Here is a 12,970-nt window from a genome sequence, read left to right on the forward strand (position 1 = left end):
ACACACAAAATTTAAGGGAGACTGTCATGTTCATCCAAATAACTCAGTTACTTAAGTAACTATTTTCAATTCAAGCGATGTATTTACAAAAGAGGAAGTGGCACTTACAAGTAAAAGGGAAGAATTACTGTTGTTAAGCGGTGTTCCCTCTCTAGAAGTTGAGGTGGACAGATCTAAAATAATAAAAAAACTTCAACAGACCTTTTCATTCTGATCATGTAATAAGAACATCAGGGCTTAGTAGCTTACTGGCTATGGCCTCCCACTCTATTCTCCCATCCCAATTTCTAGAAATTTTCTTGCTCAGTGTTGACACCCAAAGAGGGCTCTAGAGTCTTTGCTTTCCTCTAGAAACCAAGGGCATAGTCAAACAAATTTAAATAAAAACCTATTTTCAGAGAAATAAGCTAAGGCAGGGCCCACCAACTACAACTACTAAAAACACCAAGAAAATTCTTTATATTCAAAAATGGGAACCTTTTGAAAATATGGGGCCGGGTGCAGTGGCTCACATCTGGCAATCCCAGCACTTTAGGAGGCCAAACTGGGCAGATCACAGGAGGTCAGGAGTTTGAGACCAGCCTGGCCAACATGGTGAAACCCCTTCTCTACTGAAAATACAAAAAAAAATTGCCAGGTGTGATGGCAGGCACCTGTAATCCTAGCTACTCAGGAGGCTGAGGCAGGAGAATCGCTCAAACCCAAGAGGCAGAGGTTGCAGTGAGCCAAGATCTCACCACTGCACTCCAGCCTGGGCAACAGAATGAGACTGTCTCAAAAAAAATGAAGCAGGAACTGACCATAACATTAAAAAAAAAAAAAAAAATCAGTGAGGTTTTCAATTACTTTCTCTTGTTTTTTGTTTTTTGTTTTTTTTTTGACAGGGTCGCATTCTGTCACCCATGCTGGAATGCAGGGGTGTGATCTTGGCTCACTGTAGCCTCAACCTCCTGGGCTCGAGGAATCCTCCCACCTCCACCTCCCGAGTAACTGGGATCACCGGCACATACCACACCCAGCTAATTCGTATATTTTTTGTATAGACAGGGTTTCACCATGTTGCCCAGACTGGTCTCAAACTCCTCAGGCTGGTCTCAAACCCCTGAGCTCAAGTGATCCTCCTGCCTCGGCCTCCCAAAGTGCTGGGATTACAGGTGTGAGCCACCGCGTCCGGCCTGCTTTCTTTTTCTTAGTCTAGCACTCAATTATTTTCTCTCTGCCCTTCTGTCTCCCATATATTTTAATTTCTTCCATTGTAAATCTTTAAGTCAATTATGTAAGATTTTTGCCCTTTTAGCCATGTAACAATGCCTTCAAAAAAATATTTTTCTAGTGATTGAAGTATATATGTTAAACCTAGGATGACAGAAACAGGAGTCAGACCCCAAACTCAGCAATCTCCTGGAAAGTTAAAGCAGCAGCCACGGTTTGCTGAGCTCCACAGATGAAACCTAAAATAGACACATCTAACTGCTATCATTCTAAATACTGATCTTAAATTAGTGTGTCCCTAGATCAGAATTTAATGGCATAGCCTGTCTCTAAGACCCTTTAAGATGTGATACACCGTTATGGGAGAATACACTAAGAGTCATTTCACCCCCAAAACAATACACTCCCAGCTTAACAAACTATCCTACAGAAACACCAGTGCCACACACATTTCTCTTCTCATGCCTTTGCTCCTGGGTCTCCAGAATGGCACAGCTAAGTCAAGGTAAATTCAAAACTGAAGGCTTAGTCTTTCTATTTTTAGCTACAATGAAAATAATTCACGTGTCTGCTACCTAGAGTCAGTTAAATAATGGCCAAACAAACATTTTCATTTTGAGAAAATTAACTGCAATTGTTTACAATTTACATTTGGTTCTTACCTCGTTTGGATTCACTCATTGAAAACGAATTTAAAGAAGAACAAAAATCTTCTAAGGATGAAGTCAAAGGTGGATAAAATTCTGAGAAGGAGGGTGGAGGAGCATACCTCGCACCAATGGGTAAGGTTCCTAACAGAGATGCCGAAAAGGGCATGCTAGGAGAGACACTGGCAGTCTGAAGGGGTCCTCTGACTAAAGCTGACGGCTGTGGAAGAAAAAAAGATGTGATTAAAATTCATGAAGCTGTCATGGGTTTGGCTGAACTACTTTCAACACCAGCAAATAAAAACATTATTACACTGGGAGATCATGTTTCGGCCAGGCACGGTGGCCTGTAATCCTAACACTTTGGGAAGCCAAGGCAGGCAGATTGCGTGAGCTCAGGAGTTCGAGACCAGCCTGGGCAACACGGTGAAACCCCATCTCTACTGAAATACAAAAAGTTGGCTGTGCATGGCAGCGTGTGCCTGTAGTCCCAGCTACTTGGGAGGCTGAGGCAGGAGAATTGTTTGAACCCAGGAGGTGGAGCTTGCAGTGAGCCAAGATTGCACAACTGCACTACAGCCTGCGCAACAGAGCAAGACTCCATCTCCAAGAAAAACAAAGTTTAAATCAGTATCAAGATTCGTTTAAAACTATTTTAGCTAAAGAACTTCTTTTCAATAACAATTTTTAAAAATAATCAAGGTGGGATGTCTAACTTTTTTTTTTGAGACACAGGCTCACTCTGTCACCCAGGCTGGAGTACAGTGGCACAACCTCGACTCACTGCAACCTCCACCTTCCCAGTTCAAGCGATTCTCCTGCCTCAGCCTCCTGTGAAGCTGGGATTACAGGTGTGTGCCACCACGCCTGGCTAATTTTTGTATTTTTAGTAGAGACGGGGTTTCGCCATGTTGGCCAGGCTGGTCTCGAACTCCTGACCTCAAGTGATTCACCCACCCCAGGACTCCCAAAGTGCTGGGATTACAGGCATGAGCCATTGCACCTGGCCAGATGTCTAACATTTTAATTCAAATGTTACATTCATGTTTCATCTGCAAAACTTCCCTATGCTTCCCTACCCTTACCTGACTATAGGGCTCATAAGAATTTGCATCATATGAGGCTAGGCATGATGGCTCACACCTGTAATCCCAGCACTTTGGGAGGCCGAGGTGGGTGGATCACGAGGTCAGGAGTTCAAGACCAACCTGGCCAAGATGGTGAAACCCCATCTCTACTAAAAATACACAAAAAATTAGCCAGGCGTGGTAGCGGGCGCCTGTAATCTCAGCTGCTCGGGAGGCTGAGGCAGGTAATTGCTTGAACCTGGGAGGTGGAGGTTGCAGTAAGCCAAGATCGCGCCACCGCACTCCAGCCTGAGCGACAGAGTGAGACTCCATCTCAAAAAAAAAAAAAAAAAAAAAAAAAATTGCATCATTAAAGAGGAACTGTGGGATATATGTGGTGCAGCAGGAGGACAGGTGATCCAGAGACGGGAGCTGGAGAAGCCCATGAAGATTGGGACAACCTCTCTGGAGGTGTGAAGTTACAATTGGACAAGAACATACAACTCTAACTTCCCCAGGCCCCATCAAAGCTGCAACTCACTGACAGCTTCCATGCACCTTATGTTATGGTATCATATGTTATCTACGTGGTTCTTAAAACAGCTCTCTCAGATACATCCTACTGTGATAACCATCATACAGATGAGGGAAATGATGTACTAATGGTGAAGTAACTTGCCCAGTACTGCAGAGCTGGTAAGAAACAAACCCAGCTCTGTCAGCCTTTTGCACACTGACACCATCTATTTCACCAGCCCTGGAAACCAGCTTGGAATTTCTCCCTCTCATCACTATCATCCTACCACTGCTGCTACTAATTTATTATACTTTATAGAAGGGGTCAGAAAAGTCTCTTTTTTTTTTTTTTTGAGACAGAGTCTTGCTCTGTCACCCAGGGTGGAGTGCAGTGGTGCAATCTTGGCTCACTGCAACCTCCGCCTCCCGGGCTCAAGTGATTCTCTTGCTTCAACCACCCAAGTAGCTGGGATTACAGATGTGCACCACCATGCCCAGCTAATTTCTGTAATTTTTGATAGAGGTAGACTTTTGCCATGTTGGCCAAGCTGGTCTCAAACTCCTGGTGATCTGCCCACCTCAGCCTCCCAAAGTGCTGTGATTACAGGCGTGCACCACTGCACCCAGCAAAAAAGTCTTTTTATACAGGGATGGATACTAAGTATTTTAGGCTCTGTAGGCCACATGGTCCCTGTTGCAAGGACTCAACTATGCTGTTGCAGTGCAAAAGCAGCCACAGACAGCACATAAAATGAGTAGTCACTGATGTGTTACAGTAAAACTTTACTTATGGACCCTGAAATTAGAATGTCATGTAATTTTATTGATTGACTGAGACAGGGTCTCACTGTGTTGCCCAGGCTAGAGTGCATGGCACAATCAGTGCTCATTGCAGCCTCAACCTCCTGGGCTCAAGTGATCCTCTCCTCTCAGCCTTCCAAGCAGTGGGACCACAGGCACGCACCACCATGCCAGGCTGTTTTTAATTTTTTGTAGAGACGTGGCCTTGCTATGGTTACCCAGGCTAGTTTCAAATAATTTCCACATGCCACAAAATATTATTCTCTTTTTTTGTTCTTCTCTCAACCATTTAAGAATTGTAAAAAATATTCTTAGTTTGCAAGCCACACAAAAACAGGTAATAGGCCAGATTGAGCCTGTAGGCTATAGTTGGCTAAACCCTGCTTTAAAATATGTGGTTGCTAGAGTATTATCTTTAAGAATAAGAAGTCCTGAGGCCAGGCGCGGTGGCTCACACCTGTAATCCCAGCACTTTGGGAGCCTGAGGCAGGTGGATCACGAGGTCAGGATATCAAGACCATTCTGGCTAACATGGTGAAACCCCATCTCTACTAAAAATACAAAAAAATTAGCCGGGCGAGGTAGCGGGCGCCTGTAGTCCCAGCTACTCAGGAAGCTGAGGCAGAAGAATGGTGTGAACCCAGGAGGTAGAGCTTGCAGTGAGGCGAGATCGCACCACTGCACTCCAGCCTGGGCAACAGAGTGAGACTCCGTCTCAAAAAAATAAATAAATAAATAAAAAGAATAAGAAGTCCTTAATCTATATAATTCATTTTTTCTTAAATACTAAATGCCTATTTTTTATCAGAATGTTTTATTTGCCCTTTCTATAATATGTAATCCCAATATGAATTGGAAAAAAATTGGCTAATTACTAGATAGCATTGTTTCTTTTATTTCAAAATGATCAAATTAACCAGTTCCATTAGACAAGAATAAAAGTAACTTTCAAGGTTAAAACAAATCCCAAATTCAGCCTATATGCAATACTGAAAAAGTCTATTAAGTCATATTACAATTTTAAAAAAGTTAACCCTGTCTTCGGAAGAAACTTGAGTAACACTGAAACTTACCATAACAGTTTCATTAGTTTCAGGTGCAGAATCAAGGAGGTCATCTAGTTCATCTCCAAGGACCATATCTCCATCATCTAGAAAAGCTTCCGGCATAGTGAAGGGCATCTTTCCTCCATTTGCCAGCACTGCAGATGGCAGAGTGCTCTCTTCCACTTGCAGTGGCAGAATAGAAGTTAAGGGCATAACAGGAACTGAGGCCAGCTCACTTCCAACTTCATGAGAAAAACTGGGTGCGGGTAAAGAGACAACAGGAACTGCTTCTTGCCTTGGAGTTAATAAATCTGTAACACAGATGGAAATGTACTCAGTCACTTTCATTGTACTTACATAATAATAGCATTAATCCCCAATAATAGAGATATGAAGATGAAAATATGAAGGCAATTATAAAAATAATAAAACTGACAGTATACTAAAGCAATTCCAAATAGATACAGTCACTTGTGAAAACTTATCCTTCTTTCACAAAATGCCTGTACCTCTTTTTGGGCACAGCTGTCAGATAGCAGCAAGGCCACCGGGGGTGTCACTGATTGCTTACTAACATCCAACGCTTATCAGTCACTCACTGGCACATCCAAAGGCATAAAGGGAGCATTAGAAATCATTCTCACTTTAATATTAATACATTAATATGAATATAACCACACAGCAATATTACTTGACAACAATACATCACACACAAAGACATCAGGTACAAAGCTAGCACTCTTCAAATTGTTAAGATGATATGTGAAAACATACCTGGCTCAATATCTTCCACAGAATGGTTCAAAGTCTAGAAATTAAACGAAACAATAGGTCATAATATTTTCAGGACTCTAAGGCATAAAACAATTGGTAAAACTCACCCTAAGCCAGGCACAGTGGCTCACGCCTGGAATCCCAGCACCTGAGGAGGCCCACACAGGCAGATCACGAGGTCAGGAGTTTGAGACCAGCCTGGCCAACATGGTGAAACCCCGTCTCTACTAAAATTACAAAAATTAGCCAGGCGTGGTGGTGGGTGTCTGTAACCCCAGCTACTCAGGAGGCTGAGGCAGGAGAACTGCTTGAACCCGGGAGTTAGAGGCTGCAGTGAGCCGAGATAGCGCCACTGCACTCCAGCCTAGGTGACAGAGCAAGACTCTGTCTCGGAAAAAAAAAAAAAAAAAAAAAAGAAAAAGAAAAAGAAAAAAACTCACCCAGGTGTCCACAGAAATTCAACTCCCAATTAAGATCCAAGAAATGAATGGAACACACAAACCTGCATACACGTGGTGTTAGGTGAGGTGCTGGTCTAGCAGTGCTGCCACTTATTTCTTGTGGACCAGCATTTCTCAAAGGCTATTCAGCAGAATACCAGTGACTAATTTGGCCACCATTCACTGCCCAACTCACAATAGCCATTAGCATCCTAATAGCCCCATAGAAGACTTACTTTAAAATGAAAAACAAAAGAGAAACAAAAACAAAAACCCACAGAAACCTTTGTTAATTTTATCACAAATGACGCCCAAAACTAGTATTTGGCCCTGAACCACTCTTATCGCACGGAAACCTAACATCTATTAACATCCTATAAAATGCCCCACTGGAGCATTCAGGAAATGCTGGTTACAGCTAAAATATATTACTCGAGTTGGAGATGTTCTTTTGTAAAGTGACTGCAAGTGGCCAGAAGAGGTGGCTCACACCTGTAATCCCAGCATCTTGGGAGGCCAAGGCAGGAGGAATACTTGAGCTCAGGAGTTTGAGGCCAGCCTGGGCAACATGGTGAAACCCCATCGCTACAAAAAATACAAAAATTTGCCAGGCATGGTGGTATGTGCCTGTGGTCCCAGCTACTCGGGAAGCTGAGGTGGGAGGATCACTTGAGCCCAAGGAGGTGGATGTTGCAGTGAGCCAAGATCAGGACACTGCACTCCAGCCTAGGCAACAGAGCAAGACTCTGTCTCAAAGAAATAAATAAATAAAGTGACAGGAAGCTATGGCCAATTATGTGTTTGAAGAATTAAAAAGGTTCCCAAAATAAACACACGCCAAAAATACTAAAAGCAGAACTGCTCCCATCCTTCCCTTTAAAAAACAAATTATAATTTTGACAGAAAAAATAACTTTACCTTGGTAGCCCCATCCCCAGGAACTGATTTTAATGAGAGCTGAAATAAAATAAAGACACTAATTTAAAAACAGAACTGACTCCAAGTTATAAAACAAAATGAAAATACCTTATGGAGAGAACTCCAGCTTACCTCAGCTCTGACATATGCTTTTCTTATTTTAAATCCCAATTTCTGAGCTAGTTCTTGAGTTAGTTTTATTACATGCTCATCCTGAAAAAAATAAGTATATATAATTCACAAAGGGTTATATTTCCTAACTGTCAAGAAGAATAGACAAAACAGTGAAGTTTCCCATCAAGACACCTGCTTCATTAGCAATTATACCCAACTGAAGCAGGTTGATGGATGCCTGGAAAATATAACTCTTTAAATGCCATTTATTATGACGTAAATGGTTATGATGTAAACAAAAAAACTATAAATTTCATACCTGAGGCACTGCTAAGGAGCACTTTGCTACAGCATCATAGGCCTTTTTATATCTTCCTAAATCACTTAAAGCCTTAGATTTCCGATACAGAGCTTTGCAGTTACTGGCATTAAAACTGAGGACTATATTGCAGTCCTCCAAAACTTTATCATGGAAACCCTGGTGTGTAAGACCAAAGAATAAAGTCAGCAATCAAACAATTCATTTCTTGCACTGAAGACTTCCTGGAATGAAAACAAATTAATACCCCTTGCTATTACCCTCCCTCTAAACTCCAAGTTAGCAGTATTACTTTTATTTTTTAAATTATTTGATGAAATTTCAAATACACAAAAGTAGAAAGAATATCATGAATACCCATGTACCCACCATTCAGGTCAGACAAATGCTAATATTTGGCCAGAAAGTCCCCAGATCTTCAAGAAATAAAGCTTTCCAGACCTAACTGATGTCCCCAGGTGTCCCTCTTCTATTCTCAACTCTGTAGTGACCATTTTCTGGAGCACATTAAGATGTCAAAGAGAAACGTAACTCCAAACAGCTAACTGACAAGGAATATATTACTAAAAACAAAATAAACAATGAATGCTCTTTAACAAAGAGCTGGGTGACAACATGATATTTGTCCTTTTTTTTTTTTTTTTTTTTTGAGACGGAGTCTCGCTTTGTCACCCAGGCTGGAGTGCAGTGGCGGGATCTCGGCTCACTGCAAGCTCCGCCTCCCGGGCTCCCACCATTCTCCTGCCTCAGCCTCCCGAGTACCTGGGACTACAGGCGCCCACCACCATGTCTGGCTAATTTTTTGTATGTTTAGTAGAGACAGGGTTTCACTGTATCAGCCAGGATGGTCTTTATCTCCTGACCTCGTGATCCACCCACCTCGGCCTCCCAGAGTGCTGGGATTACAGGCGCGAGCCACCGCGCCCAGCTGGATATTTTTCTTAAATTCATGGTTATATTTTACTGAATGTCCACAGTGAAAATTAAAAGCACTTCGGGCTGGGCACAGTGGCTCACGGCTATAGTCTCAGCACTCTGGGAGGCAGAGGTGGGTGGATCACCTGAGGTCAGGAGTTCGACACCGGCCTGGCCAACATGGTGAAACCCCATCTCTACTAAAAATACAAAAATTAGCCAGGCAAGGTGGTGGGCATCTGTAATCCCAGCTACTTGGGAGGCTGAAGCAGGAAAATTACCTGAGCCCAGGAGGTGGAAGATAGAGTAAGCCAAGATTGTGCCACTGTATTCCAGCCTGGGCAACAGAGTGAGACTCCATCTCAAAAATTTTAAAAAGGTGGCTGGGCATGGTGGTTCATGCCTGTAATCCCAACACTTTGGGAGGCTGAGGCGGGCGGATCACCTGAGGTCAGGAGTTCGAGACCAGCCTGACTAACATGGAGAAACCCCGTCTCTACTAAAAATACAAAATTAGCCAGGCGTGGTGGTGCATGCCTGTAATCTCAGCTACTCAGGAGGCTGAGGCAGAAGAATCACTTGAACCCAGGAGGCGGAGGTTACCATGAGCCGAGATTGTGCCACTGCACTCCAGCCTGGGCAACAAGAGTGAAACTATGTCTCAAAAAAAAAAAAAGCTTTAAAAGGAAAAAAAAAAAGGAAAGGAAAAAAAAGCACTTCAAAAGCTTTTTAAGCTTAAAAATGTGAAAAGCTAGTGTGAATTCCTTTGAAGACTAATTACTATTTCATGACTAAAAACAAAAAACACTCGTAAGAGTGTTTTTTACAAAGAGTGTTTTATAAGATCAACTGGATCTTGACTAAGATGTTAACTGTGAACACGGATACCTGAAAGACACACTGACCTGTGAAGACCTGTATCTTCCCAGGATGACTTTTTTATAAGCAGACACACCCTCAAAAGCCATACTCAAATGGGAATCGTCAAGGACCAGTAACTAAGAAACAAATTATCTCTTAAATCCCTAACCTTCTGTCCAAAACTAATTTCTAATTTTTTATTTTACTTTATTTTATTTTTTGAGATGGAGTCTTGCTCTGTCGCCCAGGCTGGAGTACAGTGGTGCAATCTCGGCTCACTGCAACCTCCGCCTCACGGGTTCAAGTGATTCTCCTGCCTCAGCCTCCTGAGTAGCTGGGACTACAGACACGTGCCACTGTGCCCAGCTAATTTTCGTATTTTTAGTAGAGACGGGGTTTCACCATATTGGCCAGGCTGGTCTCAAACTCCTGACCTCATGATCCACCCACCTTGGCCTCCCAAAGTGCTGGGATTACAGGCGTGAGCCACCGCACCCAGCCAATCCAAAGCTAACTTTTAAAAGCCTCAACGTCACTCCAAAAGCAGGTAATACGACTTTCTTAAAAACTTAATTTAAGAAACTGACTTTTTATTGGGCCTGGTGCGGTGGCTCACGCCTGTAATCCCAACACTTTGGGAGGCCGAGGCGGGTGGATCACAAGGTCAGGAGTTCAAGACCAGCCTGGCCAAAATGGTGAACCCCTGTCTCTACTAAAAATACAAAAATAAGCTGGGCGTGGTGGTGGGCGCCTATAATCCTAGCTACTCAGGAGGCTGAGGCAGAGAAGTGCTTGAACTCGGGAGGTGGAGGCTGCAGTGAGCAGAGATCATGCCACTGCACTCCACCCTGGGTGACTGAGAGAGACTCTGGCTCAAAAAAAAAAAAAAGGAATTGACTTTTTATTAATGTACTGTCATTGAAAAAATTCTTGGCACTCTAGAAACATCACTTTAAAAATTACAACTCACCATATTAGAATAGCAGGCAATACGATTTATATATAGTTTTTCAATTATTTCTTTGGGGATTAAAATTTCTTCAGATTTTGCATAATCAGCTATATTCAAAGCTTCCGTGTACTGGCTTATCGAGTTGTTCCAATCACGTTCCCGATAAACGTCATTTCCTTCATTAAAAAGATTTCTCACGAGAGCATGCAAATATACCTAAAAAAGAGAAAGTTACCACTTGAAGCCTTTTATCAAACAAGATACGGTATAAGTAATTTTTAATTTTTAGACCTAAAACTTCCCAGGAAACAATGTGACAGAACAGCAGCACTGCTCTAAGAAATTGTGAGATGCCCGAGTCACCGCTATCTCAGCTAGGTATTGTATCTTGCTTGCTTTTTCAAGGGGAAATTCAATTTCTCACTATTAAGAAACAGCAAAAGTACCTTATAAATATTTGTTCATATCTCCAATACTGTTCCTACTAGAGAAACGAAATGGAAGCCCCAGGTCAAAGAGAGTGAATAGCTTAAGGCTTTTGAGCAGTGTTTCCAAACTGCCTTCCAAAAAGGCCATGATGAAAAATGTTTCTAGTGGTTTTCTTTACACTCCATATTGGTCAAGCTGGTCTCGAACTCCTGACCTCATGATCCACCCACCTGGGTAGTGTGTGTGGGTGTGTACACGTGTGTGGGTGTGTACACGTGTGGGTACACATGCACATGTAAAATCTACCAATTTCTAGGTGGAAAATGGTATCATTTTGTGTTTTTATGGTTTTTTTTTTCAATGGTATCCTCTTTGTATCTGCATGTCTTTACCAGTGAAATTGAACTATTCTACATTTTTATGGACCCCTTGTATTTCTTTTTCTGTAAATTGCTCAGGTCATTTACTGATTGGGGGGAGGGGGATGTTAAACTTTTTTCTTATCAAGTAAGTATATATATTCTTTTAGCATGTACAAAAGTTTGTCATTTTCCTTCATTATTTCTATCATGCTTTAGTTTAGTTCTGAGTTTCACTCTGGCACCCAGGCTGGAGTGCAGTGGCACGATCTCAGCTCACTGTAACTTCACTTCCTGGGTTCAAATGATTCTCGTGTCTCAGCCTCCTGAGTAGCTGGGATTACAGGCACCTGCCACCACACTTGGCTAATTTTTGTATCTTTAGTAGAGATGAGGTTTTGCCATGTTGCCCAGGCTAGTCTCAAACTCCTGGCCTCAAGTGATCCGCCCTCTTCAGCCTCTGAAAGTGCTGGGATTACGGGTATGAGCCACCACGCCTGGCCATATTTTCGTATTTTAAAAGCCCTTTTTCTTTTCTTTTTTTTTTTTTTTTGAGACGGAGTCTCGCTCTGTCACCCAGGCTGGAGTGCAGTGGCCGGATCTCAGCTCACTGCAAGCTCCGCCTCCCGGGTTCCCGCCATTCTCCTGCCTCAGCCTCCCGAGTAGCTGGGACCACAGGCGCCCGCCACCTCACCCGGCTAGTTTTTTGTATTTTTTAGTAGAGACAGGGTTTCATCGGGTTAGCCAGGATGGTCTCGATCTCCTGACCTCGTGATCCGCCCGCCTCGGCCTCCCAAAGTGCTGGGATTACAGGCCTGAGCCACCGCGCCCGGCCTAAAAGCCCTTTTTCAACACAAGATCAGAAAAATATTCAACTTGTTTTGTCTCATTTTATGAATTCCTGTCTAAGCTGATTAAATTATTTAAAAGACTGGACAGATCAACTATTAACAATCAGTGTAACTCATGACATGCCACTTAGCATCTTTAAACCCCAGTTCCACATGTGCAAAATGAAACAACTGTTACAGTTCATTTCTGGCTGTAATACTTTCTTATTCTAAATCTGTTTGTAGAGAGGGAAGGAATAAGAGAGAAGAAAAGGGGAGGAGGGCGAGAGGCAGCAAGAAAGTGACATTTAGAAGCCTCAAAACCCTCAGAGGATAAAAAACACAGGTGAACCAACAGTTAGTAGAGACAAGAGTCTGCAGTCAAAGTCCCAATGAACTGGGCTTTCTCCCTGTTCCTAACTAGTAGATCATTAGTTCTCCCCTCTTGGTATCCAGTCCCCCTTTGCTGCTGTCAGAACATCTCCTAACAGAAAAAGATGTTCCACACACTCTTTCTCAATAAATTCTGTCCCACTTATTTTCAATGACATGAGAAATAATTTTCAAGGGGTCAAAAGATAAATTAATTCAAAACCACACTAATAGAGGAAAGAAAATACAGGACAACTGTGCAAGTATGCAAAAAAAAAAAAAAAAAAAAAAAAATCCTATATAGAAAGGATTGGCAAACTTCTTCTGCAAATGCCCAGACAGTACATGTTTGAGGCTCCATGGGCCATATGGTCTCTGTCAAAACTACCATATGTTGC

General features: G+C 42.5%; 1 protein-coding gene across 1 annotated transcript in view; it reads right to left on the reverse strand.

Annotated features, from left to right (window-relative positions):
• Window positions 1-12,970, reverse strand: part of ZC3H7A (zinc finger CCCH-type containing 7A) — a 48,118-nt gene that overhangs the window by 17,761 nt on the left and 17,387 nt on the right. The window contains exons 4-11 of the mRNA XM_030924932.1: window positions 10,601-10,798; window positions 7,855-8,013; window positions 7,554-7,634; window positions 7,422-7,460; window positions 6,064-6,097; window positions 5,317-5,600; window positions 1,875-2,079; window positions 109-173 (exon numbers count right to left, since the gene is read on the reverse strand). Coding sequence (XP_030780792.1) covers window positions 109-173; window positions 1,875-2,079; window positions 5,317-5,600; window positions 6,064-6,097; window positions 7,422-7,460; window positions 7,554-7,634; window positions 7,855-8,013; window positions 10,601-10,798 — 1,065 coding nt within the window. The remainder of the gene's footprint in view (window positions 1-108; window positions 174-1,874; window positions 2,080-5,316; window positions 5,601-6,063; window positions 6,098-7,421; window positions 7,461-7,553; window positions 7,635-7,854; window positions 8,014-10,600; window positions 10,799-12,970) is intronic.

Source organism: Rhinopithecus roxellana, chromosome 20 (assembly GCF_007565055.1).
Source record: "Rhinopithecus roxellana isolate Shanxi Qingling chromosome 20, ASM756505v1, whole genome shotgun sequence".
In the NCBI taxonomy this organism is placed as follows: domain Eukaryota; kingdom Metazoa; phylum Chordata; class Mammalia; order Primates; family Cercopithecidae; genus Rhinopithecus; species Rhinopithecus roxellana.